The sequence below is a fragment of the Danio aesculapii genome, chromosome 4, assembly GCF_903798145.1.
Source record: "Danio aesculapii chromosome 4, fDanAes4.1, whole genome shotgun sequence".
NCBI lineage: Eukaryota > Metazoa > Chordata > Actinopteri > Cypriniformes > Danionidae > Danio > Danio aesculapii.
In genome coordinates, this window is record NC_079438.1 from 54,638,722 (window position 1) to 54,666,009 (window position 27,288).

General features: G+C 34.6%; 1 protein-coding gene across 1 annotated transcript in view; it reads right to left on the reverse strand.

The window, feature by feature from the left end:
* Positions 1-27,288, reverse strand: part of ptprz1b (protein tyrosine phosphatase receptor type Z1b) — a 68,202-nt gene that overhangs the window by 27,223 nt on the left and 13,691 nt on the right. The window contains 7 exon segments of the mRNA XM_056456132.1: positions 128-278; positions 4,288-4,445; positions 4,533-4,599; positions 4,724-4,819; positions 5,617-5,768; positions 7,507-7,686; positions 18,146-18,211. Coding sequence (XP_056312107.1) covers positions 128-278; positions 4,288-4,445; positions 4,533-4,599; positions 4,724-4,819; positions 5,617-5,768; positions 7,507-7,686; positions 18,146-18,211 — 870 coding nt within the window.

Genomic DNA, 27,288 nt, shown 5'->3' on the forward strand with positions numbered 1-27,288 from the left:
GTAGCATGTAGTATATATGGCAAGTAGAATGTGTTAAGTATGTAGTATGTTAGGGTGGATTATGTAACGTAGTTTGTGCAAATGTGCCTCATGTAGGAGTGTGTGTGTGAGTGTGTAGTATGCATACTGGGAGCAGGGACTTCCTCTGTGCCTGTGTAGGATGAGAACACTTGTCCCATGAACTGCTGCTGCTGTTCTCTGTAGTTGTTCTGCAGGTAGTCAGTCAGCATGACGTATCCGGCCTGCTGTATGGTCATCACTTCACAGAACACCTCCAGCTACACACACACACACACACATATATACAAACACACAAAAACAGACAGACAATCAGACCATAATTCAGACTCACTCTATTTCATATTAGAGCTGCATGATATTGAACAAAAACTGACATTGTGCGAAATCTAGCGGTTTTTATTTTAGCTGCTATTTTTCACATCGTGATGGTAAAACACGAATGCCGTTATAAATATATTAAAACATGTGCTTGTTTGTTGTAAAAATTCATAATAATGACAAAAAAAATACTAATTTGTGCATCTCCTTACTTCCGTGTGCAGCCATGCTGCCACTGTAGATGGTGTATTCTGGGTAATGTTCTTACCCCTTGGTTTCGAGTGTGATCATGAAAAATCTCTGTTTCAAGGGGTATCTAGCCCTTTCCCTTAGCCCAACGGCTTCAAGGGCTGAGGGGTAAAATTGGGATTGGGTCTTAGTCTTGTTTTTGAATCTGCTGCTATGCTTACACAAAGGCATTTGTAGCTCCGCCCACTATTTAAAAAATAATACAATCTAATTTGAATTTAAAGCGACAGTCACCAAAATGGCACAAAGGATTAAGGCCTAAAAGGGGGAGTTGCATTGAGTTATAAAACATTACTTGTGTGGTATTTTGAGCTGAAACTGATTTTCTTTTTGGCTTAGTCCCCTTTTTAACCACAGCGGAATGAACCGCCAACTTATCCAGCACATATTTTACGCAGCGGATGCCCTTCTAGCTGCAACCCATCTCTGGGAAACATCCATACATTCTTGCATTCACACACATACACTACGGACAATTTAGCTTACCCAATTCACCCGTACGGCATGTCTTTGGACTGTGGGGGAAACTCACGCGAACGCAGGGAGAACATGCAAACTCGACACAGACCTAGCGACCTTCTTGCTGTGAGGCGACAGCACTACCTACTGCGCCACTGCGTTGCCCAAAACTAAATGAATAATAAACTAAATAAACTAACATGAAGTATTAATGAACAATACTTTTACAGCATTTATTAATCACAGTTCAATGTAATAATTTATTTAAGAATGCATAATTAAACTATGAAGTTCTACTTGTTAACATTAGTTGATGCACTGTGAGTTAAAGATGTATTTTCATTAACTAACATTAAAAAGATAATACTATAGAATAAGAATAAACACTATATATATATATATATATATATATATATATATATATATATATATATATATATATATATATATATATATATATCTTATATATAGTAAATACAATAACTAATACAAACTTAAAGGTGTGATCCATTTTGTTCATGCATAAATAAAGATATTGTAACCAATCATTCCTAAAAAGTTAATTCATTAAGATTTACTATTTATATTGTCTGTATTTAAATGGAATAATAATAAATGCATGTGACACTTTAGCACAAATTACTTTATGCAGTAAAGAGATAATAATGCAAAACACTGAGCCAGCGCTAAACATTTACAACCTGTACTTCAGCATGCCTGAGTTTCACACATCAAACTTTCATGCTCAAGAAACAGACAGTGCTTTAAAGTGGATCAAACTTGAGTGCAAAGAAAAAATAACTACACAACTACACGGCAGAAAAAACCCCTCCTCCTCCTCGCTTCTTAAAAGTGAGCTTTAAAGTACAGCTGGATGAGAGGAGCAAAAAGTTGTGTCCCGGCGCTCAGGGCTTTTCTCTGATCCACGCGTCAGGCTGTGGCCAGCTGAAATATTAATGCACAGCCTCCGTTTGCTCAAGAATAGCTTGAAGGGGCTGTCAGGGATAAACTTAACACGGTTCATTTTTAGGAGAGGGGTTTTTCTGTCTTCCACAAAGACACACACAATAGTGCCTATGGCTGCAGCATGGACAGACCCATCTTAAAGCGATAATTTAAAACATATTCGAACAAATCACGTTCCTCAAAACACATCAAAGGGCCCATTAAATAATGGTTGGGCTATTAGATGTAGTAAGATGTAATAACTCCATTTATTTTGTTGAGAGAATTGGTTATTAACTACGAACTATTTATTAAACTGTAGGGTTACTTCAGTGTACATCCTGTTTTTCCTGGACTTATTTTTGGGACTAAAATATGAGTCCAGCGTGAGATTTGCTTTCTACAGTTATCAATAATTGTTAGCATTTTTGCATTATTTACACTGTTCTCTTAAGCCCAAACCTTGTTGGACTCCACCATTGGTTGTTGATGTACGAATGTAAACATATGTATATACATACAGCAGGGGAAATAAGTATTGAACACGTCTTGTTTTTTCCTGGGAATAATATTTCTAAAGGAGCTGTTGACATGGAATTGGGCCAGCTTTTGTTAAAACCCAAACAATACAAACATAAAAATAAAACAAAACAAGAAATATTATGTGTAATAACAATGAAATGACACAAGAAGAAAGTCCTGAACTACTGAAATGTTTTAATACTTTTTATAAAAGGCTTTTTTGGTGATGGCAGCTTAAAGACGACTCTTTCTCGAGAATGAAGTCACATGCATTGCTCAGGTGTGAGTTTTTTTCAGACTTCAACAGAGTGTAAAAAATCTTGATGATTCTGTGGGTCTCGTCTGTCAAATCTGAGCTTTATTTTGTATTTTCTATTGGATTCAAGTCAGGTGATTGGCTGGGCCATTCTACAGCTTGATTTTCTTCCTCTGAAAGCATTTGGGATGCTTTCCTTGGCTGTGTTTTGGATCATTGTCTTGCTGAAATGTCCACTCTGGTTTTATCTTCATCATCCTGCTAATGTAGATGTTGGACTGAAGCAGTGAATATTCATTTACACTGAGAAAGGGCAGAGGGTTGCTGAAAAACTACTGAGAGATTTCAGCTGCTATCTGAGCTTTCACTGCCGAACTACACTTCCCTTTCTTGATGTGTTCAATATCAATTAAATTTTTTTATGCATAACTTAATTTGTAAACTATTTAGTTTTATTTTATTTGCATATATACATTTCTTTGGTTGTTAAAACATCTTGTGAAAATCAAGTCAACACCTTTAGAAATGAAGGTGACATGTTCAATACTTGGTGACGTGGGTATTTTCCCCACTGTAGCTTGTGTAAAACACAGTTTTTTGTGTGTCCCTTTAAATGCAAATGAGCTGATGTTTTCCCCAAAGAGGGCGGAGCTTTTACAAGCAATTCTGACACAAGAAAACAAGCAAATATCATGCAACCTAAATGTCTGAAATGACCAGTAGTGGATTAAAGCCTTACATGATCAGGAGAGGAAGAGGTTACAACTTCTAGATGCACAAGGGCATTTCTGAAATATTACTGCAGAACAAAATCTAATTTTTACGTTTTTCATATGCTTGCATATAAATGTTCACCAAAAAAAAAACAACAACAACAACAAACAAACTGGTTGTAGTATTTGATGGTTTTTGGATTGATTGTATTTCACTTCAGACCACTTAAACACACAGAAAATGTACATTTTTTACAAGACCCCCCCGTCCTTTGTTATAGAAAAATTAGAAATATGTTTTCTGAGAAATATGATGACATGCTTAATAATTTTCCACGCTGTACAGTATATATATAATGCCAATTTTAAAATAATTATGTTTGATATTAAAATTATATCCCATTGAAGGGTTGCAGCTGGAAGGGCATCCGTTGAGTAAAACATATACTGGATAAGTTGGCGGTTCATTCCGCTGTGGCGACCCCAGATTAATACAGAGACTAAGCCAAAAAGAAAATGAATGTATGAATGATATAGAAATTAATTAATTAATAACCAAGCTTTATTTATTTTTAAACAATATAGGAAAGGTTTTGAAACCGGTGCTGCAGGAAAAAGTGGGCGGGTACTAACAAGCCAACCCTCCAATCAATTCTCAGTGTTAAAAATCAAGCCCCGCCCTAGATATTTGCTAGTTTAAGAAGTCATCTCATGCTTCATAACAGGGAAGATATATTGCAATAATAGGGATTGCAATTTCTGCTTCATGCTGACATGAATAGCAATCTGCGTTTACATCCTGACCTGGGTTTCAGAGATGCCCACAGTGTTTTTAAACACAATCCACTCCACATTTTCAGAGCAGGGCGGTGCGGTGAGAGACCCGTTGTACATGAAGTATTTTTCAGTGTTTTCTGGAAGCAAAGCCAGCAGAGAAAACTCCTCCAGAGTGCTGCTTTTACCTTAACATCAGATACAAGCGTGTTATTGCAATTATGCAGATCAATTCTAAATAATGCAAATTAAATGTTGGAAAAATGAAGGCATACCAAATCTGCTCACGTTGTTCACCCCTTCAATGATGGCTGCGTAGTCCTGGTTGTCTTTAATGCTGGCCTGAGGAACAGACCATGCTTGGGTTATCATGATGGAAAGGTTGATATGCATGATGTGATTTATACGAGTTAATATGCAGGTGTGTTTGTGCTTATTATTGTTCACAGGATGATGAAAATGTCACCTGGAAAAGGACAGCCACAGCAGCGATCTTTCCTCCGCTGCTCATCGCCTCGTCTATGGACTCAAACTCCAAATCATCAAAACAATAAATCTGCATCTGAGAGAGAGAGAGAGAGAGAGGGAGAGAGATAGATAGATTTATAGACAGACAGATAGACAGATAGATAGATAGATTTATAGACAGACAGACAGACAGACAGACAGACAGACAGACAGACAGACAGACAGACAGACAGACAGACAGACAGACAGACAGACAGACAGACAGACAGACAGACAGACAGACAGACAGACAGACAGACAGACAGACAGACAGATAGATAGATAGATAGATAGATAGATAGATAGATAGATAGATAGATAGATAGATAGATAGATAGATAGATAGATAGATAGATGGACGGACGGGTGGGTGGGTGGTGGGTTTGTGGCTGAATGAAATGATGGATGGATGCATGGACGGATGAATAAATAGATAGATAGATGTTTTTGATCATCTTTACAGAGAGATCGGCTGATTTTTTATTATTATTATTTTTAAATTATTTTTATTTATTAGTTTTTTTACAATAAAATAAATACAAATATATACATTTTTATTCATTAATTCTTACTGAATTATGTTTTTATTGCATTTTTTCCATTATTCTCCTTTATACAATGACTCTTAATTTAATGAACACAAGCCAAAAAATCCCTATAATAGCATTCTAATAAAAACATTAACAAAAGTTTTATTTCCAACATCATATTGTGTGGAGATTTTGTTATGTCCTTTCTACAGTACAGAACACAGTTAAACTGATGAATACAACACATCACCATCAAAAAGTCTAAATATCTGTGAATCTTCAGTCTGAAAGAGCAGTGATTTATTCATGTGCTGAACTTTACCTCCAGGGGGAACCTGTTGCTATTCAAGCTGTGTTCTGATCCGTCTGAAGTGGCGTTACATCTGCCCCAGTGGAACGTGATCCGGCCCACTTTAAACCTGGATCTGAGCCCACCTCCACTTATGAAGTACTCACCGTTCAGACCAATCAACACTAGAAAACATCACACACACACACACACACACACACACACACACACACACACACACACACGCACACACACGCACGCACACAGACAAACATAGAAACACACATACAGAGAAATACACAGACAAACATGCATGCACACACACACCAGCACATGCACACAGAAATGCACATATACACGTGCACATATGCACATGCACAAAAACACACACATATGCATGCACAAGCACACATACAAATAAAGACACACATACACAAATCACACACAGACATGAATACACAAAGACACACATACATGCGCACACACACACACATACACGCACACATACACACATATGGATGGACACGCACATACAGAGAGAGACACAGACAAATGTGCATGCATGCACACCCACACACGTACACACACACACACATAAACAAACACACATGCACATTCACACGTGCATGCACACACACATGCACACAATCTCACACACACATACACATATGGATGCACACGCACATACAAACATAGACAGACACATACAGAAACACACAGACAAACGTGCATGGACACACACACACACACACATGTATGCACAAGCATGCATACAAATAAAGACACACACAATCACACAGACTCGAATGCACACACACAAGCACAAATGCACACAGATACACACACAAGCACACACATACACGCACACAGACACAAACATGCACACACAGACACGCATGCACACGCACATGTACCCAATCGCACATACAGAAACAAACAGGCACACACAGACGTACACACACACACACATGTATAGAAAGATAAACAAAGAAAAACAAACACACGCAGAAAACACACACACATACACACAGACACAAACACACACACACACAAACTCAGCGACCACATTAACATGTGCAATTGTGTTGTTCATTCAACAGGCTTAACTGCTCATCTTTCATCTCTTCACCTTGATAACAGATTCGCTCCGCCTTTTGTGCCGGAATAATCCGTCATTCTCACAGAGTCAAAAGGTTTAGCTCTTATAAAGCCACGTAAAGGCGAGCAGCTGCCATTCACAGCTACCAGAAGAGAAACCGTCCTCATTTCAGTAGATTTTCATTCTCCAGCGCCTCCATTAGTCTGCCAGCGATTAATCTCAGCTTGTAATTGTATTCATCTGAGAATGAGGCTCCGGAGAGTTAATACATCTGTATAATTTCACTGAGCGCCGTTTTAGGAGAGTGGATTCAAATGCCAGACACGTTTTATCCACAACTCATCACAGTTGAACAATTAAAGTACACCGTGTTTTGGTGAACGTGCAATTCAGGTATATTGTATATTGTGCTAATGCTGCTGTGAAGCGATGAATCGGTTCATTCTGAACGTTCATCAGCCTTCAAATCAGAATTTATTTTGTAATGGAGATTGCTAGAAAGGGGCGGCACAGTGGCTAGCACTGGCGCCTCACAGTAAGAAGGTCGCTGGTTTTGAGATTTACCTGAGACAATCTTTACCTGATCCTGTTTTTTTTATGTAATGCATATGAAAATGTTCAATATATTAACAATTTTTTTTGCTTGTCTAGAAAAAGCATCTTTATTTAGGCATTTTTAGAAATATTTAGATTTAGATTCTTAGATTTTTGCAGTGAATGAAGATTGCATCAATGCATCAACATTGTTTGTTTGTAATTTTGAATGTACTAAAGTTTAGTGAGTGTTTTCTGTTATCTGGGAAGCTCGGTGACTGTTTTCAGACCTGTTTTGCCGTCATTGGTGATGGTGGTTGAATCAGTGGTTGGTTGTTCCCAGTTCTCCAGCTGCAGGTTCTGGTACTGAAGCCTGACCTGAGTGAACTCCTCACTGATGTCAATGGGAGACTGCCTGGCATTGCCACACACCGGATACTTCTTAACCCAGTGCTTCTGGTTCAGGGCTCCTGTGAAGAATAAAAGATAAGCAAAATAAGTATCAATTAATGCAATCAAAATCAAGATCAGGTAAAGATCATCTCAGGTAAATCATTCAAATCATTTCAGTTTGCTTCGGCTTAGTCCCTTTATTCACCAGGGGTCAGGGTTCAAATTTTTATTAAAAACACATGGAGAGATCTACTTAAACATTGCCATTTCTGTCTATTTTTATTGCCTTTTAGATTTGTTTTTATGATTTAAGATGTCCTACAAAGACAGATAAAAGTGTAAGATTAAAGTGTCCTACAAATAAATAACAATTAACATATTTTTAAAAAATCATATATTCTCAAATAATAACGCAATGTAAACATTATATTCATTCATTCATTCATTCATTTTCTTTTCATCTTAATCCCTTTATTAATCTGGGGTCGCCACAGCAGAATGAACCGCCAACTTATCCAGCATATGTTTTACGCAGCGGACACCCATACATTCTCATTCACTCACGTACACTACGGCCAATTTAGCTGATTCAATTCACCTATAGCGCATGTGATTGAACTTGTGGGGGAAACCGGAGCACCCGGAGGAAACCCACGCGAATATGGGGAGAACATGCACACATTAGAACACACAGAAACGCCAACTGACCTAGCCGAGGCTTGAACCAGCGACCTTCTTGCTGTGAGGCGACTATGCTACCCACTGCGCCACCGTGCAGCCCCTATTATTAATATTATTTATTACTATTATTATTATTATTATAAACATTATTATTATTATTATTATAAACATTATTATTATTTTTCTTCTTATTATTATTATTATTTAAAACATCATCATCATTATTATTATTATTATTATAAACATTATTATTATTATTATTATTATTATTATTATTATTATTATTATTATTATTATTATTATTATTATTATTATTATTATTATTTAAAACATCATCATCATCATTATTATTATTATTATTATTATAAACATTATTATTATTATTATTATTATTATTATTATTATTATAAACATTATTATTATTATTATTATTATTATTATTATTATTATTATTATAATAAACATTGTCATTATCATCATTATTAAAATAATAAAATAATTGTTATTAATAATTCATAAATAGTTATTTAAAAAAACTGTGCAATTACATGAAAATATCGATTCAAACATTCCCATTTCTGTCTATTTTTTTATTTATGTTTTTAATGTTATATTATTTATAATGTCCTACAGAGTGACAGTATTCATATGAATCCTTTTACAATTTTAAAAAACATTTTAAAAATCATATATTCCTCTTCTTATTATAATCATTGCCATTGTTATTATGATTTAAATAAACTATGGAAATGCATGTCATAATAAATGCACATATCATTTTTATTTAAAAACTACAGTAAATGAAGGATTTTGCACATCATATACCCTTTTCTTTAAATGTTCTGCATGAAAAATGCATTACTAAAGGTAAAGATATAAAGAGCCTAAAAGTTCCTATTTTATTAAAGCACATGCTATAGATGTGGCCTATTGATGCACAAATTTTCTGACACATTTGGGCCTAATTCCGGTTTCAACACTTGCCAGATCCGACCCATAATTTCCTGTTCTCTCCATGGCAAAAAGGCCAAAAAATGTACAGCATGGGCATATGGCAGAATAATGAAGCACATGGCACGGCATATGAAGAGTCAGTGCTGATCAGAGCAGAATAAAGTCTCTTGCAGTGGTGCTGAACATAAACCAAACACTATGATATCTTTCACACTGACTTCAGCAGATGGCAGCGGGTCACACATCACTGAACAAGCACATCAAATAAACACCAACACTAAACCACACACACATAAACACAGATGATTAAAAGTGTCCCCGAGGAAGCCTCTTTAACTACATGATGAAACGTTAGATCTGTATTAGCAGCGCTAATGTTCCCCGGCAGGACAATTAGTGTGTCTGTTATTTTCACTTTCACCTCTCAGGCGGTAATTCTTCACCTTCTACAGCCACAACATAATGAAAGGCTCCTATTGTGCCATTGCAGAAGATGTAATGTGTGTGTGTGTGTGCAGAATGTGCCTATATAGTTTCATCTCACAGATCATTTATTAAAGCATGTGGTATAAGTGCAACTGCTTTCATGTGTGTCTCTTTAAATGCAAATGAGCTGCTGCTCTCCGCCCCCTTTCTAGAAGAGGGCGGAGCCTTTACAGCTTGTGCTTTAGTTACTCTGACAATAACAAACAAAACATCTGCATGTGCCTTAAAGCGTTGGCAGTTTAAACCTGTGAAATAAGTGTATATTACTTATTATGTTACTTGTTATAATGTAAACAGGGAAATAAATCACATGTGTATCAATTAGGGCTGCACAATATATTATTTATTATTATTTCATGTATTATTTAGTATATATAAAAGTCAGGAATATAGAGTTTGGATTATAGTTGATTAAAACACATGTAATTTGTGGAGTCACTGCAGAGTTTAACCATAACAGAGTGAAAGTTTATCATCAGCATGTTTTTAAGCCTTTTAACTGTGAGCAGGTTTAAAGCACAATGAATTGTAACTTTAATGGAGATTAATAAAAACAAATGTATACAAAAAGACGATGCTATTTTTTCTTTACATTTGATTTTCTCAATTTCTGTACTTGAATAGTGCTAGATACCCTAGAAAACCATGAAGCACTGTTTATTTAATTTTTAATTTTGATCTGTTGTATTTATATTAATGGTGGGCCGTGCTGTGTTAATGAGAGACTCTTATTGTGCGATTAAAAAAAAAAAAAAAACGCCGTTAATCTATTCTCAAAGTTAGGTTGGGAGATGGGTCTATTCTACGCAAGCTATCATGACTTTCACCTTGATATTTTAGCGCAGATATATACCTGACCGGTGAGCCGTCTGACAAAAAAAGTGTCCTTCTGAAACAAATCAACAGGATGCCTGACTTCAACTGCAGTTCGGCAGTTTCGCTTTAACTCATGAACGTTTCATTCATGCCCCTGTGACAAACTGGGGTATTACACACAAATAAGGAGTAAGGACTGGTGAGAGTGTTATTGAATTTAATAACGCAGGCCAAATGGAAAGATAAAAACTTCTGCATTTCGCGATGTGTGTGTGTGCATGCTATCCTTTACTGACAGCCGCGTGTCTGGATCTTATCAGAAAATATGTCGAAAAGTCCTACATGACGGTAATAGTTTGATGGCAGTGTTTACTTCAATACTGCCACTAATATATGCATACTCCACATGTCTTCATTCTGTTTCTGTTTAGTTCAGTTATGACTTTAGTCGGATTTTAGGTCATCAAAAAAAAAAACAAAAAAAAAAACCTGTTTTGAGCTTATGTAGGCCTACAGTTAAAAATTAATGTTTAATAGTTAGTAATAATAAACAGTTAGTAAACACAAAGTACATCTTATTGAACATCATTTATTTTCATCACCAATTATCATAGTAGAACAGTTTCCCAAGCAGTTTGTGATGCATTTTGGAAACAGGAGATGAGCCCCTGGTCTAATGCGCCACCTGGCTTGAGAAACCCGATCTCAAAAACCAATTATTTGGGTAGCACACATAGTCTGAATGCCTTCGGCAGAATTCAAATGAGCCATTTTAATCTAGATTAATTCCAAGATAACAATGAGATTAATCTAGATTAACTCCAAGATAACAATGAGATTAATCTAGATAAAAAAATTATCTATGCCCACCTATAATTTATATACAGTGGTGGAAAGAGTACTGAAAATCATACTCAAGTAAATGTACCATTACTTACCCAAAAATGTAGTGCAAGTAGAGTAAAAGCATCTGCTGTAAATATGACTCAAAATATGGGTAAAGAGTAGCTCTTTTAAAAGTACTCAAGAGTAGTGAGTAATACACTGTGAAAGTTTCATGCATCAATTTGTGTGTGTGTGTGAAAACGAAACATTCTGTAGTGCATTTAGTGATTGTTTAAGGTTATTTGGTCATTTCAGCCATTATACAGTAGACATCCGCCATCTTCTCATTAGTGACATGCAGTCTATAAACAGTCTCTCAGTTTTTGTGTGTAACGAGTTTGTCATGAGGCTGTTTTGCGATTTTCCATATGCGATTTGATTGGATGGCAATCACAGAACTGATTATTCTACTTCTAGTACTCCTACTTCTTCTCTATAGCCAATCACCATAGGCAAGAAAAATTATAACGTACAGGTTGAAGGAAAATAGTGAAGTAAAAGTACTGATACAGCACTAAAAATGTACTCAAGTGAAGTAAAAGTACACATTTTTAAACCAAGTAATGCACAATTCCTGAGAAAAACTACTCAATTACAGTAATTTAAGTCTTTTTGATTTGTTACTTCACAACACTGTTTATATATGCTTGTAATTTATTATATTTTATGCAGATGCACTTGACAGAAAAAGGCTTGATCGTCCCAATCTAAATTAGAGATATTCGAATCATCTGGTGAAATTATATTCAGAAAAACTAAATAATCGCAATGCCAGATCTTTCCAATATCCTGCAGCATTAGTATCAGCATATTAGATCTGTGAAACAGTGTCTCTTTAACATGAAGACAACACACTTAGGGAGCTCGACCAGGGCCCTTTAGGTGGGACCATTATAAGAATATCGGTGGAAAATTATATGTTTGTTCCCAAAAGAAATCTCAGGACTAGAATAAAGGCATTTGAGGGACTTTAGAAACTCCATTACACAGTTTTGCACATCTTTTTCATGCTCAAGAGCAGTAGCTCGAAGTGTAAATAGCATAAAAGAGTCCTTGAATACATCTCTAACGGGATATAAAAGATGTGAGGACACTAGAGGCATCCTTGAAGAGCTTAATATCGACATTTGAAACAGATTTCTGCTGTTAGATGGACGAATTGATGGTCCACATTGATCAGGAAAACAGTGTCTGTGTGCAAACATAGACACACTCGTGATAACACAGACACGTATTTACTAATGTGGCATTATTACAGACACAGACACTATTACAGATGCCTTTACAGACACACAAATGCTAACACAGACACACATACTGTAGCTAACACAAACACACACTCGTGATAACACAGACACGTATTTACTAATGTGGCACTATTACAGACACAGACACTATTACAGATGCCTTTACAGACACACAAATGCTAATACGGACACACATGATAACACAGACACGCATAGCAAACACAAACACACACTTGTGATAACACAGACACATTTACTAATATGGCACTATTACAGACACTATTACAGATGCCTTTACAGACACACAAATGCTAACACGGACAAACACATGATAACACAGACACACATAGCTAACACAAACACACACTTGTGATAACACAGACACATTTACTAATATGGCACTATTACAGACACACAAACGCTAACATGGACACACATATGATAACACAGACACGCATAGCTAACACAAACACACACTTGTGATAACACAGACACATTTACTAATATGGCACTATTACAGACACTATTACAGATGCTTTTACAGACACACAAATGCTAACACGGACACACACATGATAACACAGACACGCATAGCTAACACAAACACACACTCGTGATAACACAGACACATTTACTTATATGGCACTATTACAGATGCGTTTACAGACACACAAATGCTAACACAAACACACACATAGAATGCTAACACACACATACACGCTAACACAGACACGCTGTAATCAAAGCGAGCGGCTGCTGCTATGGTAACCATACTCGCGGATGTGGCATAAAGGCAGAGCCTGAAGTCATCTGAAGGATTTGCAGACCTCCGGGCTGCTCTGACATTTTCAATATTTCTGCTTTTCTAACAGCACAGATCAGGCAGGTCTGATTGCTTACGACTGAGAGCTGCAATAACAGGTAGGATGTTCTTGGCCTTTGAGGCAACGGGAATGAACACAGGCATAAATCACAGATGGCAACGATTATCGTGGATTCCTCCTCCATAATGACACCCTGATCTATACACACATTCAGGCTGATTACACCAGACAATTATCCACAACACTTTCCTCTCAGAGTCCTGTAAGTAACGCTAACAAACAGGAGGAGGAGAAAGCACAACATGTGTGTGGAGGGGCGGACTTAGTGATTTGAGGGCCCTAAGCAATTCCAGACATAGGGCTCAAGCATTGAAACTCAAAACATTCTCTTTCTCTATAGATATTTTTTTCTATAGATTAATTTTTTTGCAAATTAACTGCATGTTAAAAATATATTTTAAACGGAACCTTTATCTTCTTAATGTACAATTAAATACAATAAATTCACATATAAAAAACAAGTTCACAAGCTATGTGCAGTTAATTAGCCATACAGTTGAAGTCAGAATTATTAGCCCCCCTGAATTATTAGCCCCCTGTTTATATTTTTGCCCAATTTCTGTTTAACGGAGAGATTTTGTTCAACACATTTCTAAATATAATAGTTTTAATAACTCATTTCTAATAACTGATTTATTTTATCTTTGCCATGATGACAGTAAATAATATTTGACTAGATATTTTTCAAGACACTTCTATACAGCTTAAAGTGACATTTAAAGGCTTAACTAGGTTAATTAGGTTAACTAGGCAGGATAGGGTAATTAGGCAAGTTATTGTGTAATGATGGTTTGTTCTGTAGACTATTGAAAACAAAATGAACTCAAAGGGGCTAATAATTTTGTCCCTAAAATGATTATTAAAAAATTCAAAACTGCTTTTATTCTAGCCAAAATAAAACAAATAAGACTTTCTCCAGAAGAAAAAATATTATCAGACATACTGTGAACATTTCCTTGCTCTGCTAAACATCATTTGGGAAACATTTAAAAAAGAAAATAAAAATCAAAGGGGGGCTAATAATTCTGACTTCAACTGTATTTGTGATTATATTTGCATGTGCAGTACGGAAGGAATGGTCCACTGTTCATGGGGGCCCCTGGTTTTGAAAAGAAGTAATGACATTAAAATCTTGATAGTTAAAGGGCACCTAGGTTACCCCTTTTCCCAGATTTAATATAAGTCTTTTGTGCCTCCAGAATATGGGGAAAAGGGAGATTTCAACAAAAGCACACTTCTTCTAAACAACTGAATAATACAATATGAAAAATATTTATGGTAAATCAGTTATGTGTAATATTCATAATATAAGTGAAATGTAATTGTATTAAATGGTGCATTTGGTAAAATGGTAAAATACATTTAAAACGTATATTTCTTTCTTTGAAAAAGGTTACTAAAATGTTTAATTATTGTAATTATTAAATGATTATAACAAAAATAAGACACTTTAAACCATGTGTGAATAACAGGAAGTTATTGCAGACCTTTACATCAGTATAATGATGCATTTCCAACTAAAACTGAATATTAAGCAGGGGGCGGGGTTTAATTTTTGCACTCCTCCTCATCTTTCACTTGCAGCAAACTAATGGTGGGAGGGGCGTGGCTAATCATATTTCTCCCAATCTGTCAAAGAGACATCAGAGAAGCCCTGATATTCCAGAGCAGATATTAACATTAATTGTTCTCCCTAAGGCTTAATATGATTATTAAAATATTTAAAAAAATATATTAATGCATATGCATAGAAGTAACATGTCTTTGGAATGTTATTTATATGCATGTCATGCTAATGTTACTTATATTAATATATTTATTATTTATACTTATTATTTAATGTAAAATATATTAATGCAGGCGACATGGTCGCTCAGTGGTTAGCACTGTCGCCTCACAGCAAGAAGGTCACTGGTTCGAGTCCCAGCTGGGTCAGAGCATTTCTGTGTGGACTTTGCATGTTCTCCCTGTGTTAGCATGGGTTTCGCTCCAGTTTCCCCCACAGTCCAAACACATGCGCTATAGGGGAATTGAATAAACTAAATTGTCCATAGTGCATGTGTGTAAATGAGTGCATATGGGTGTTTCCCAGTATTGGGTTGCATATGGAAAGGCTTCCGTTGTGTAAAACGTATGCTGGATAAGATGGCTTAGCCGAAGTAAAATGAATGAATAAATGATTGAATATATTACTGCATATGCATATAAATAACATTAGCATGCCATGCATATAAATATTATTCCAGAATTTTCTATCCATACAACATATTTTTAATGAAATAAAATGCATTAAAAAACAATTCCAAGGTGTTCCAGCATTTGCTTTTCCCATGAAATGTAAAACACACAAGTCTTATTCAAAACTCTGTAAATTTTCACAATAAAGGCTGTCTGGTCCATTGCATTTGCCTAAATGTTCCCACAGTAAAGGATGCTAATACGGATTAGACATGAAGAAAAGAGGCTAAAATAAAAAAAGGATTTCAAGCGCCTCTGCAAAAAAACACACCGGGAGAGAGAAACATGCTGTGGTTTAATCAGGTGACCTGACTGAAAGATCTCATTCGCAATTAGTACATAATAAAAAAGAAAAATCAAGCAAAAAAAGGCCATTTCCCAGACATGAGGAGTAAATGTGAAGCGTTACGGAGTCACTGTGTGACTGTCAGCGGAACTTGCGAGAGTCTATGAGCAAATTAGCATTCAGACTTGACAGCTTTTGTTTGAGGAGGGAAGCATTTATGAGAAACAATCTGAGTTAAAAACAGAGGAACGTGTTTCTCTCTTCACAGGCCTGTGCTGAGCCTCACAATCAACTGTGTGCTTTCACATGTTAATTCACTCAGATTCGGCTCAGTGAACACACACACACACACACACACACACACACACACACACGCACACACACAGAGTCAGTAACACAATTCAGACTCAGACAAACACGTTTTCGCCCACAGAGAGCAACATTAGCAGTGATAATAATGTCAGTGATTATCATATGGAGTTTGATTCCTCGTCACAGTGGTGTTTGGTGCCGTAGGATGTGATTTTCTGTAAACATGGATTAAAAAGCTTAGATTAATTAAATGATTTTTAGTTGATATAATTAATTTCCACATCACCACAATAAATTTAAAATTTAAGACTAATTGAAAAAGACTTCACTTAGATTTTATTGCCAATGTGCATATCATAATGTGCTCTCCTGATAATTGTTTGTCATTCGTATGTTGAATGTAAACTCCATAAATGCCATTATTCAATGTGAAGTATTCTGAAGGTGTTCTTAAAGGAGGAGATCCAAATTGTGGCAAAGTGTCATAAATCACCTCCAAAATATTACCGCAATACTGTACTATTGCTGTAATAACTGTACATTACTGTAATAATATTGCACCTTCTCCAGCCATGGTACAGCAGCAAAGTTCCTTGATTATTACGCTGGAATGAAAGTATAATTCCTAGCAATATAAGCCTAGAAAATGGCAAGTTTAGTACACAATATAACTACAGAAGCTTTAATAGAAGAATTATTAAAAATCTTATGATGCTAATGGTCTAATCCAATTCAATGAATTACGCTAAGCTAAAAATGCTCCTGTCAGACCCAGAAATTAACTAAATTACCTGAACAAATTGTAAAACTCATATGTTTAACTTTAGGGGACTTGTAAAACGAGCCTATTTTCAATTAAAAATTAGACTATAGCTTTAAGTCATTTTTTAAATTATGTGTCCTGGTCTAAATTACATTACATTAGGATTGTGTTGGGATCCATTTAGCATAATGAAACTACGGATACTGGAAGCCTGTGCTGGCATTTCTCCTGCTGTGCTGCTATCAGTGTGAAGAATGGGAGAAGAGGGTTGCATTGACAATCCAACACAATGAACAGCACACTGAACACATTTAAGTGGTCAGAAACTTGTAAATATCTCATGAAAGAATAAAGTTACGTTAAAACCAAACACACCATTGTTTTTCTTGTGAAATTCCCAATAAGTTTGATGTGTCACATGACCCTCTTCTTATTGAAAAAGCAAAAGCTGGATCCAAGATGACTTCAAAATGGCCACCATAGTCACCATCCATCTTGAAAAGTTTGTCCCCTCACAGGACGTTAATATCACCAACCATTCCCATTTTATTAATATATATATATATATATATATATATATATATATATATATATATATATATATATACACACATATATATATATACACACATATATTGCATAAATATGTTGCTGCTATGTGGTTATTAAAATGCCACAAACATTTCTTTTACATTCTTTTTTCTCAATCAAAGCATCCCTCAGCCTGATTTAAAAGCCATAAGTCAAGGCCAGGAACGCTCCCGAGAGTCACTTACTCTTTCTAAAACCTTGAGTGTCTGGAAAGTATCTAAGACTTTCAGCTAATCTCGGAGTGGTGTGTGCCGCTCGACGGACACTGATCCGGCATTATTCACCTCCATCTACTGCCATCTTATCCGCCTCTCACTGCGAGGGTTTTAAGGCTTTTGGGTCTGAGCCACTCTAAAGACGCACAATAAGAGCGTTTGTTCCAGCGTCACCCACCTGTGTAAGACCAGTCGACGTCCTCTGTGAATTTGCGCTGACCTCTCAGGTACGAAGCGGCCAGATCTGGAAAGAGAAAGACGAGGAGAGCTGGAGTCAATGGATCAGTGATTCGGAGGAGGACAAATCACTGTTCAAAGGAGTCAGTGTTTCCTTATGTATTCATCATATGAGTTTGTGTTTTCCTCCATGCAAAAGTGCCATGATGCTAAATGGTTGCTAGGGTGTTGCTATGTGGTCCATGAAGTGCATACAGTATATAGTGCATTAATATGTTGCTGCTATGTGGTTATTACAATGTTCTAAATGGTGTATATATATATAATGCATTGCACTGTGATTGCTAGGGTGTAGCTATGGGGTCCCTAAAGTGTTCCATGTGGTATATACAGGGTGATTCAAAAATAATACTACAACTTTGAAAAGCTGTATTAAATCAAAGAAACATGATGGAACCTTGGGTAATTAATCAATGTGAAGAGTAGATTCTTGAACAAGTTCATAGTTCAATGTGTCCCCCTCCAGACACTCGAGTGACATCAACTCGATACTCGAACTTGTTACACACTCTCTGTAGCATCTTGGGCGTAACAGTTTGGATAGCTGCAGTTATTCCTTCTTTTAGTTCATCAGTGTTAGCTGGTAGAGGTGCTCGAAACACCATGGGCGCTATCATACACCCGGTGCAATAAGGCACATGATGTGTTTGCCACGATTTGTTGCTATTTTCAGACCAGCGCAACATTAATTTTCTCGTTTTCCACTATGTTGTTTAAATAGCAAATCCATTTGTGCCACTTTGTGGACGCATAAGTGTTCTGGTCTAGAAAAGAGGTGTGTTAAGGCGCATTGTTGGCGCGTTGCTATTTTGAGGAACTAAAATAGACTGAGCAATCGACCAGCTGAGAGCAGGTCTAAAGTCCAGCGCAGAGCACGTTAGCTGTGCACCTCGCTTACACACTGCTTAAAACACACAGGATGTACAGAGATATCCAAATATCTTCACAAATGAAAAAGAATTTAAGGATTGAAATATGACAAAAATTATTATTTTCTATACATGTGGCTTTTTTGCTGTTTATTCAGGAGAACTTTCTTTGGTATAATGTTGTTATTATTAGTATTATTATTTATTATATGCATATTTATATTTGCTTTATTAAAAACAAGCTTAGATTTGTCCATCTGTCCGGTTTTAGACCATATGGGGCATGAGAATATAACTTTTTTGTTTTTTTTTGACCACACTTTGCTATTATTGTTCATTTATTCATTTGCTGGAAATTAGAACTGAATTTAGAATTATTTTTGAAACAAATCTTTGCACTTAATAAACAAAATGGATTATGTAAGCTAATGGATGTCTACAGTGGAGTGTACTGGAGACATCCCGTTTTTCTTACTCCATGAACGAGAGAAAGAGAAAGTGAAAGTAAAGAGGCCAATTGGAGGAGGCTCATTCTCGCGCTGCAGATGCTCTGTTAAACTGTTTTCTCTCTAGTGAAGTTTTCAGTTTTTCCACTTACAAAGTCCGCCATAAATAGCAAATGTGCCATGGCATGACACAACTGACACTTAAAGGGAATAGGAGATGAGACTCTAATTGGTTCATGCTCAAAACACACCCATAACCTATTAAGAGAATGAGCACAACCCTGTTAGACCATGCACCGCAGCGCAGAATGTATTTTACCATCCTTAGAATAGCAAAAGAGGATTCAGACATGCCCTTAATGCTTTTGCACCATGTGCTTTAGACTTTGTGCCTAGATCGTTAAAATAGAGCCCCATACCTTTTACATACCCCCATACATTTTTTTTTTTTAAAATCACAGGGAGGTCAGGGCTTCTTGGAGGTTTCTGCCTGGCAGCTGATCCATTGCTTTGGGTACCTTTCATTCAAATAGCCCTGTCAGATAAGTGCCAAAGGGGTGGTGCCCCATCCTGCTGGAATATGAATTGACGTGCTGCTTCTTCAAGTTGAGGGAACAGCCAATTCTGCAACATTTCCATATAGGTTTGCCACCCATCAGGAGGTTGAACTCCATACTTGGTTTGAAATGCACAACTGTCGTCGATTGCATTAACAACAGAAATGAAGGTTATATGGGCCTACAGCGCTCCTAGCAACCAAATGAGCTATCAAATGAAACTTCAGAGCTTTCTTAAATCAACGACAGAAAGAGCTTAGCTCTCCTTTTCTTCTTTGCAGAGTTTTTGATTTTCAAAGTTGTGCTATTCTTTTCGAATCACCCTGTATATAGCATTAATGTGTTTTTTTGCTATCTGGTTATTAAAATGTTCTAAATGGTTTATATATAATGCATTGCAATGTGGTCGCTAGGGTGTTCTTATAGAGCTTTGTTATGGGGTTTCTAAGGTGTTGCTTTGTGGTTCCTGAAGTGTTCCAAGTGGTATCCTGTGCATTAATATGTTGCTTCTATGTTGTTATTACATGTTCTAAATGTCCTATACATTGCAATGTGGTTGCTAGGGTGTTGTTAAGTGGGTATTAATGTGTTCCTATAGAGCACTCCTATCTGGGCTGTAAAATATACAGTAGGTTATGTTTTAAATTGAGGTCTGCTTTCACTCGCTCTCATCACTCTCTCCCAGTGACTGTGGTGCAAATACCTTTAAATGAAAGTGTGATGAGGGAAAGGTCATTATTATCATCATAGAGTGTGTGTGTGTGTGTGTGTGTGTGTGTGTGTGTGTGTGTGTAGCGTCAAATGCATATGTGTTCTGCAACACATGTGAGGCTAAGAGGACACCTGTCCGGAGAGATCAAAAGACACATGTCACTGCTTCAATGATGAAAGGACAGATGACCTCATAAACACACAGCTGTCACTCTGACCAATGAGAAACAACAACCTGAAACAAGACTGAGAAGACCAGCCTTAAAGTTTGAAGAAGCTGCAAGATAGATAGATAGATAGATAGATAGATAGATAGATAGATAGATAGATAGATAGATAGATAGATAGATAGATAGATAGATAGATAGATAGATAGATAGATAGATAGATAGATAGATAGATAGATAGATAGATAGATAGATAGATAGATAGATAGATAGATAGATAGATAGATAGATATCAATAAGGATGTAAAATGACTGAATTGTTTGTGCCAATTGGCTACGGTGGACACATAGTCCAAGTGTCAGTGAGCGGATCAGATGTTGCATGTCCTTCCAAGGGATTTAGAGAAGATGAAAAGCTCTGAAGCGTGTAAAAGTGAGTTAAAGAGCATTTTAAGAGTGTTTGACGTGTAATACGGTCAGTGGAGCCGCAGACGTCCCTGCTCTCACAGAACAGCCACTGCCACAATAGAGCCTTTGAAGACTCGTCTGCCACACAACAGGCCATTATTACAAACCACAGCCGGACACAAGTTTCACAAACAGAAACGCCTCTGACGCCCATATAACGGATTTCTCGGGAACAGTGTAATTATTTAATATGTTCAAATATGTATTCAAATAAAATATTATGTTCTAATATATTTATTTAGATGTAAAAATGTATATTATAAAAAGTATATTTATTATGCATAAACATTAACAACTTTATATATATATATATATATATATATATATATATATATATATATATATATATATATATATATATATATATATATATATATATATATATATATATATATATATATATTATTTCATGCATTGAAAAATAGCTTAAAAATGCAATACAAATAATAATATAATTACAATATACAATAAGCAGTTTTCTTGTATTTGAATAACATTTAGTTTTTTAGCTTTATTTAGACAATTGTTGCATTTTTAAACCATATTATTAAAGAAAATATTCAAATAAAATTATAATATAATCACAAAAATGTTCAAGATTTGTTTTGAGCAGCTCATAAATGTTACAGGTTTGAAAATCTGTGAAAAAATGCCTAAAAGCACTCGCTAGTTAGCAAATTACAGATACAAAAATAAGCTGCATATTATAAAAGATTTGGTTAAAATATACAATTATTTTATGGTTTTTACAGTTTTATTTATATTTCTTCTACAGTTTTCAACAATATATGCAAATAAAAATAGACAAATCACAGAATAAATTTAATAAATATGGAAAAATCAACCATTTCATTATTTATTTTGTGGCTCAAAAATGTTCCAGGTTTGAAAATCATTACAAAAATGCCTAAAACTCTCGTTAGTTATCAAATCACAAATACATATAAAAAATAAGTTGCTTGTTCATAAAGATTTTATAAAACCTACAATTATTTTATTGTTTTTACAGTTTTATTTATATACTTTGTAGATTTTTCTACATTACATGCAATTAAAAACTGCATAAAATATTGAAGTCTCAAAAATATTATTATTTATTTTTGTTCCAGTTTTGAAAATCAGCACAAAAATACATAAAAGCACTCGTTAGTTAGCAAATTACACAAATTAAAATATACAACAATTTCATTGTTTATACAGTTTAATTTATATATTATTAATATTTTTCAACAATATATGCAAATAAAAACAAACAAATTATATAATCAATTTAATAAATATGGAAAAGTCAACAATTTCGTTGTTTATTTTGTGCAGTTCAGAAATGTTTCAGGTTTGAAAATCAGTGCAAAAACACACCTGTTAGCTAGGAAATCACATATAGATATAAAAATAAGTCGCATATTCATAAAGATTTTATTAAAACATACAATTTTTTTATTGTTTTTACAGTTTTATTTATATACTTTCTAGATTTTTCTACATTACATGCAATTAAAAAATGCAAAAACTATTGAAGTCTCAACTATTTTATTATTTATTTTTGTTCCAGTTTTGAAAATCAGCACAAAAAAACATAAAAGCACTCGTTAGGTGGCAAATTACATCTACATTTAAAAAAATAAAGCAACATATTATAAAAGATTTAGTTAAAATATACAATAATTTCATTGTTTTTACAGTTTTATTTATATATTTTATATATTTTTCAACAATATATGCAAATACAAATCTACAAATTATATAATAAATTTAATAAACATAAAAAAACTATAATTTTATCATTTATTTAGTCCAGTTTGAAAGTGTTCAAGGTTTGAAAATCATTACAAAACTGCCTAAAAGCACCCTCCTGCAAATATCACCACAGCACATTATTTGATGGTAAAACGGCCATTTGTTAAGCACATTTCATTCTTATAAACAGGCTTTGTGTTGGCCAGTTCCGTGGAGTAAATCCCAGTTGGCAGGACGATGAAACCACGAGTGGAAAAAAGCTGGTCAAAGAAAATCCCGGCCGTTTGGGAAGAGCACAGACTCATCCTCGCAGGAAGAGCAGAAACCCTGCGTCCCGCTGAAGCTTTTCTGGCTCCAGTCCATTTCACAGGCGCTCGGAGAAAAGCCGGAGGCAAATGAGATTAAAATTGCTCACAGTTTGATGTTAATGAGTTTACCGGCAGTAAAACAAGCCCTTCGGTGGACACGCTGCAAACTTCACATCCTGCTCCAGCTAAGGAAAAGTAAACACCGTTTGGGAATTTCTTACATTTGTATTTTAAACTAAGCATCAGGAGTTAAGATAATGTTATTACGACACATGCAATTTACTTATTGCTATATAAACAGGACATGAAAATGGTTATGAGTGAATAAATCAATTAATATTTATTTATGATAAGCAAAAGAAAAACTATTATTCATTCATTCATTCAGTTTCCTTAGGCTTGGTCTCTATTTTAGAGGTCGCCACAGTGGAATAAACCAACAACTATTGTTTTACACAGCGGATGCCCTTACAGTCACAACCTAGTACTGGGAAACACCCATACACTCATTTACACGCACACATACCCTACGGACAATTTAGTTTATTCAACTCTCCTATACAGAAATGGTCAATGATCAATATAGAAAATGAATTGATGACATATCAATAGGGCTATATTTTATAAGTTTTATTATATGTATTTTTATAATATTATTATTATCATTATTCTTACATAATTATTGTATTATTATAGTTACCAATAAATGTAAAACTATTACTCCAAAGTAATAATAATAACAACAACAATAATAAATAATAACAACAACAACAACAACAACAACAAATATTTATGAATAAAATTATATATATATATATAAATAATTAAATGTAAATTATTATTATAACAACAACAACAACAACAACAATATTATTATTACTACTACTACTACTATTATTATTTGACATTATTACTATTATTAAAAATAATTTAATGGCTATAAGTTGATTTGTGTACATATATATACTTAATAGTTTCATATAAAACACATAATGATAATAAAAACAGCAAATAAAAGAATGTTGAATAAAATTTTCAAAAATTAAAAGCTAGAGTACACTTTTTTTAATACACACACACACACACACACACACACACACACACACACACACACACACACACACACACACACACACACACACACACACACACACACACACACACACACACACACACACACACACACGCACGCATATAAATAATTAATTTAATAAAAAATAAAATAAGCAGTATACTTATATTTGAATAAGATTTTACTCAAATATAATTATTTAGTATATATTCATTATTTTATGATTCTTCGGCTATTATTTAGTTTTTTAACCATAAAATTACATGGAGTGTTTTATAAAATTATAGAATTTTATAAAATTACAAATACAAATTACTAGTACTATTAGTAATTATTAGTATTAATACTAATATTATTAGTATAGTATAGTATAGTATAGTATTATTATATTTGTATAGTAGAGCATATTAGTATGGCATATTAAATAGTCTAGTACAGTATACAGTATAGTATAGTATAATATATGTGTATAGTAAAGCATATTAGTATAGTATGGTACATAGTATAGTGTACAGTATAGTATGGTATATTTGTATAGTAAAGCATACTACTATAGTATATATATTTTAAAGTATAGTATACAGTATAATCAAGCATTTTAGTACCGTATAGTATATTAAATCGTATAGTATAGTAGTATAGTATATAGTATAGTATACAGTATAGTATATTATATAGTATAGTATATTAGTATAGTAAATAGTATGATATATTAGCATAGTATAGTATATTAGTACAGTATAGTAAATAGTACAATATATTAGTTTAGTATATAGTATATTATACATATAGTATATAAGTATAGCATATCAGTAAGTAGTATATTAATCGTAATATTATTAGTATTAATACTATTAGTAGTATTAATAGGAATTATAAAATTACTAAAAATAGATAATACTAATCCTACACTACTTAAACTATAATACTACTAATACTAATAAATAACTTGTAATGCCATTGACGCAACATGCCGTTTTGACTACTGTGAAAGGACTCAAGCAGACTTTTTCTGAATGAGAGAGATCTGGCAGACTGAGGTTGTTTACTACAGTCAAACTGCAGGCCGAGGCTGGAAAAGACAGTTTCCATGTGTCCAGTACGGCATAGGAAGCGGATGAGGGAGGAACGCTAAATGTCTCTAGAGTAATTCAAATAAATAAGAGGATTAGACAGGTCTCAGGGAAGCCGGCCAGCAAACCGTGTCCAGCAAAACCCAAGTACAAACACAAGACCTTAAAACCCAGTCTCCCTCCTCACACACAGTCATTAAATAACTTCCGCTGAGGAGTTTCCCTGCCCTCGGTTTGACAAAACACAGCATTTCACATGATGGAGAACACCTGTCTGACATTCAGCACAGCAGTTGTTCAATTGACAGGTAATTTAATTATAACACGTGTTTTTAAAAACGAAGATTATATTTGGATCTCTGAGGTCAGGGGTTGGAAAATTGCCAGTTGGGTCTTAAAGGGGACCTATTAAGCACTGCTTAAACAGTTGTGTGGCAGCAGTGTGTGAATATAGCCATCCTCTAAAGGTAAAATATATTAATTTTATTTTTTATAATCACACTTGATAAAAACAATCTGCAGAAACACTTTGATTGACATTCTCCATTTGGACGTGTCATCAGATGTGAAAAGCCCCGCTCATTAGTGACAACCTCTCCCTCATTAGCATATGACATCAGTCTTGTTTTTGAATCTGCCACTGTGCTGACACAGGCATTTGTAGCTCCGCCCTCTTCTGAAAAAGAGCTCAACTTCATTTGAATTTACAGCGACATTCACCAATACAGCAAAATTAGGATCGAAGTCTTAAAAGGGGCAGTTTCAGAGAGTTATAAAACATTATTTGTGTGGTATTTTGAGCTGAAACTTCACTACACACTCTAGAGACATCAGAAACTTATTTTACATCTTTCAAAAATGGGCATAATAGGTCCCCTTTAATGAAAGACGGAGAAAATTTACAGCTTCTCTGTTGTAATGATGATCTATTCTTCCATGTTCTTCACCATTTTTAATTTCTATAAGCGCTGGCACAAAGGGATGTAAAGGATGAAACATTACGAAACTAAACCGTTAAAATGCAACAGCATGACAGGACACAAAACAAAACTAAACAAAAACAAAACAAAAAACGTAACATTACAAAACAAAACACAATCAGTCAAAAAACAAAACAAAACTGCAACAACACGATATATAACATCATGAAACAAAGCAAAATTAAACAAAACAAAATGCAACAACACGACATGACAAAACATCACAAAATTTCTAAAAAACAAAACTAAAAAAACAAAACCAAAATACAACAACACAATATGGAACATCACGAAACAAAACATAACTTAACAAAAACACAAAACAAAACACATTAACATGACACAAAACAAAAACAAAACAAAACTGTTACAACACGATATATAAGATCATGAAACATAGCAAAATTAAACAAAACAAAATGCAACAACACGACATGACAAAACATATCAAAATTTCTGAAAAACAAAACTAAAAAACAAAACAAAACCAAAATACAACAACACAATATGGAACATCACGAAACAAAACAAAAAAAAAACAAAACAAAATGAAACTAAACAAAATGCAACAACACGATATGTAACAACAAAAACAAAAATAAACAAAACAAAATGAAACTAAACAAAATGAAACTAAAAAAATGCAACAACATGACACGACAATACATCAAGACGATACGTAACATCAAGAAACAA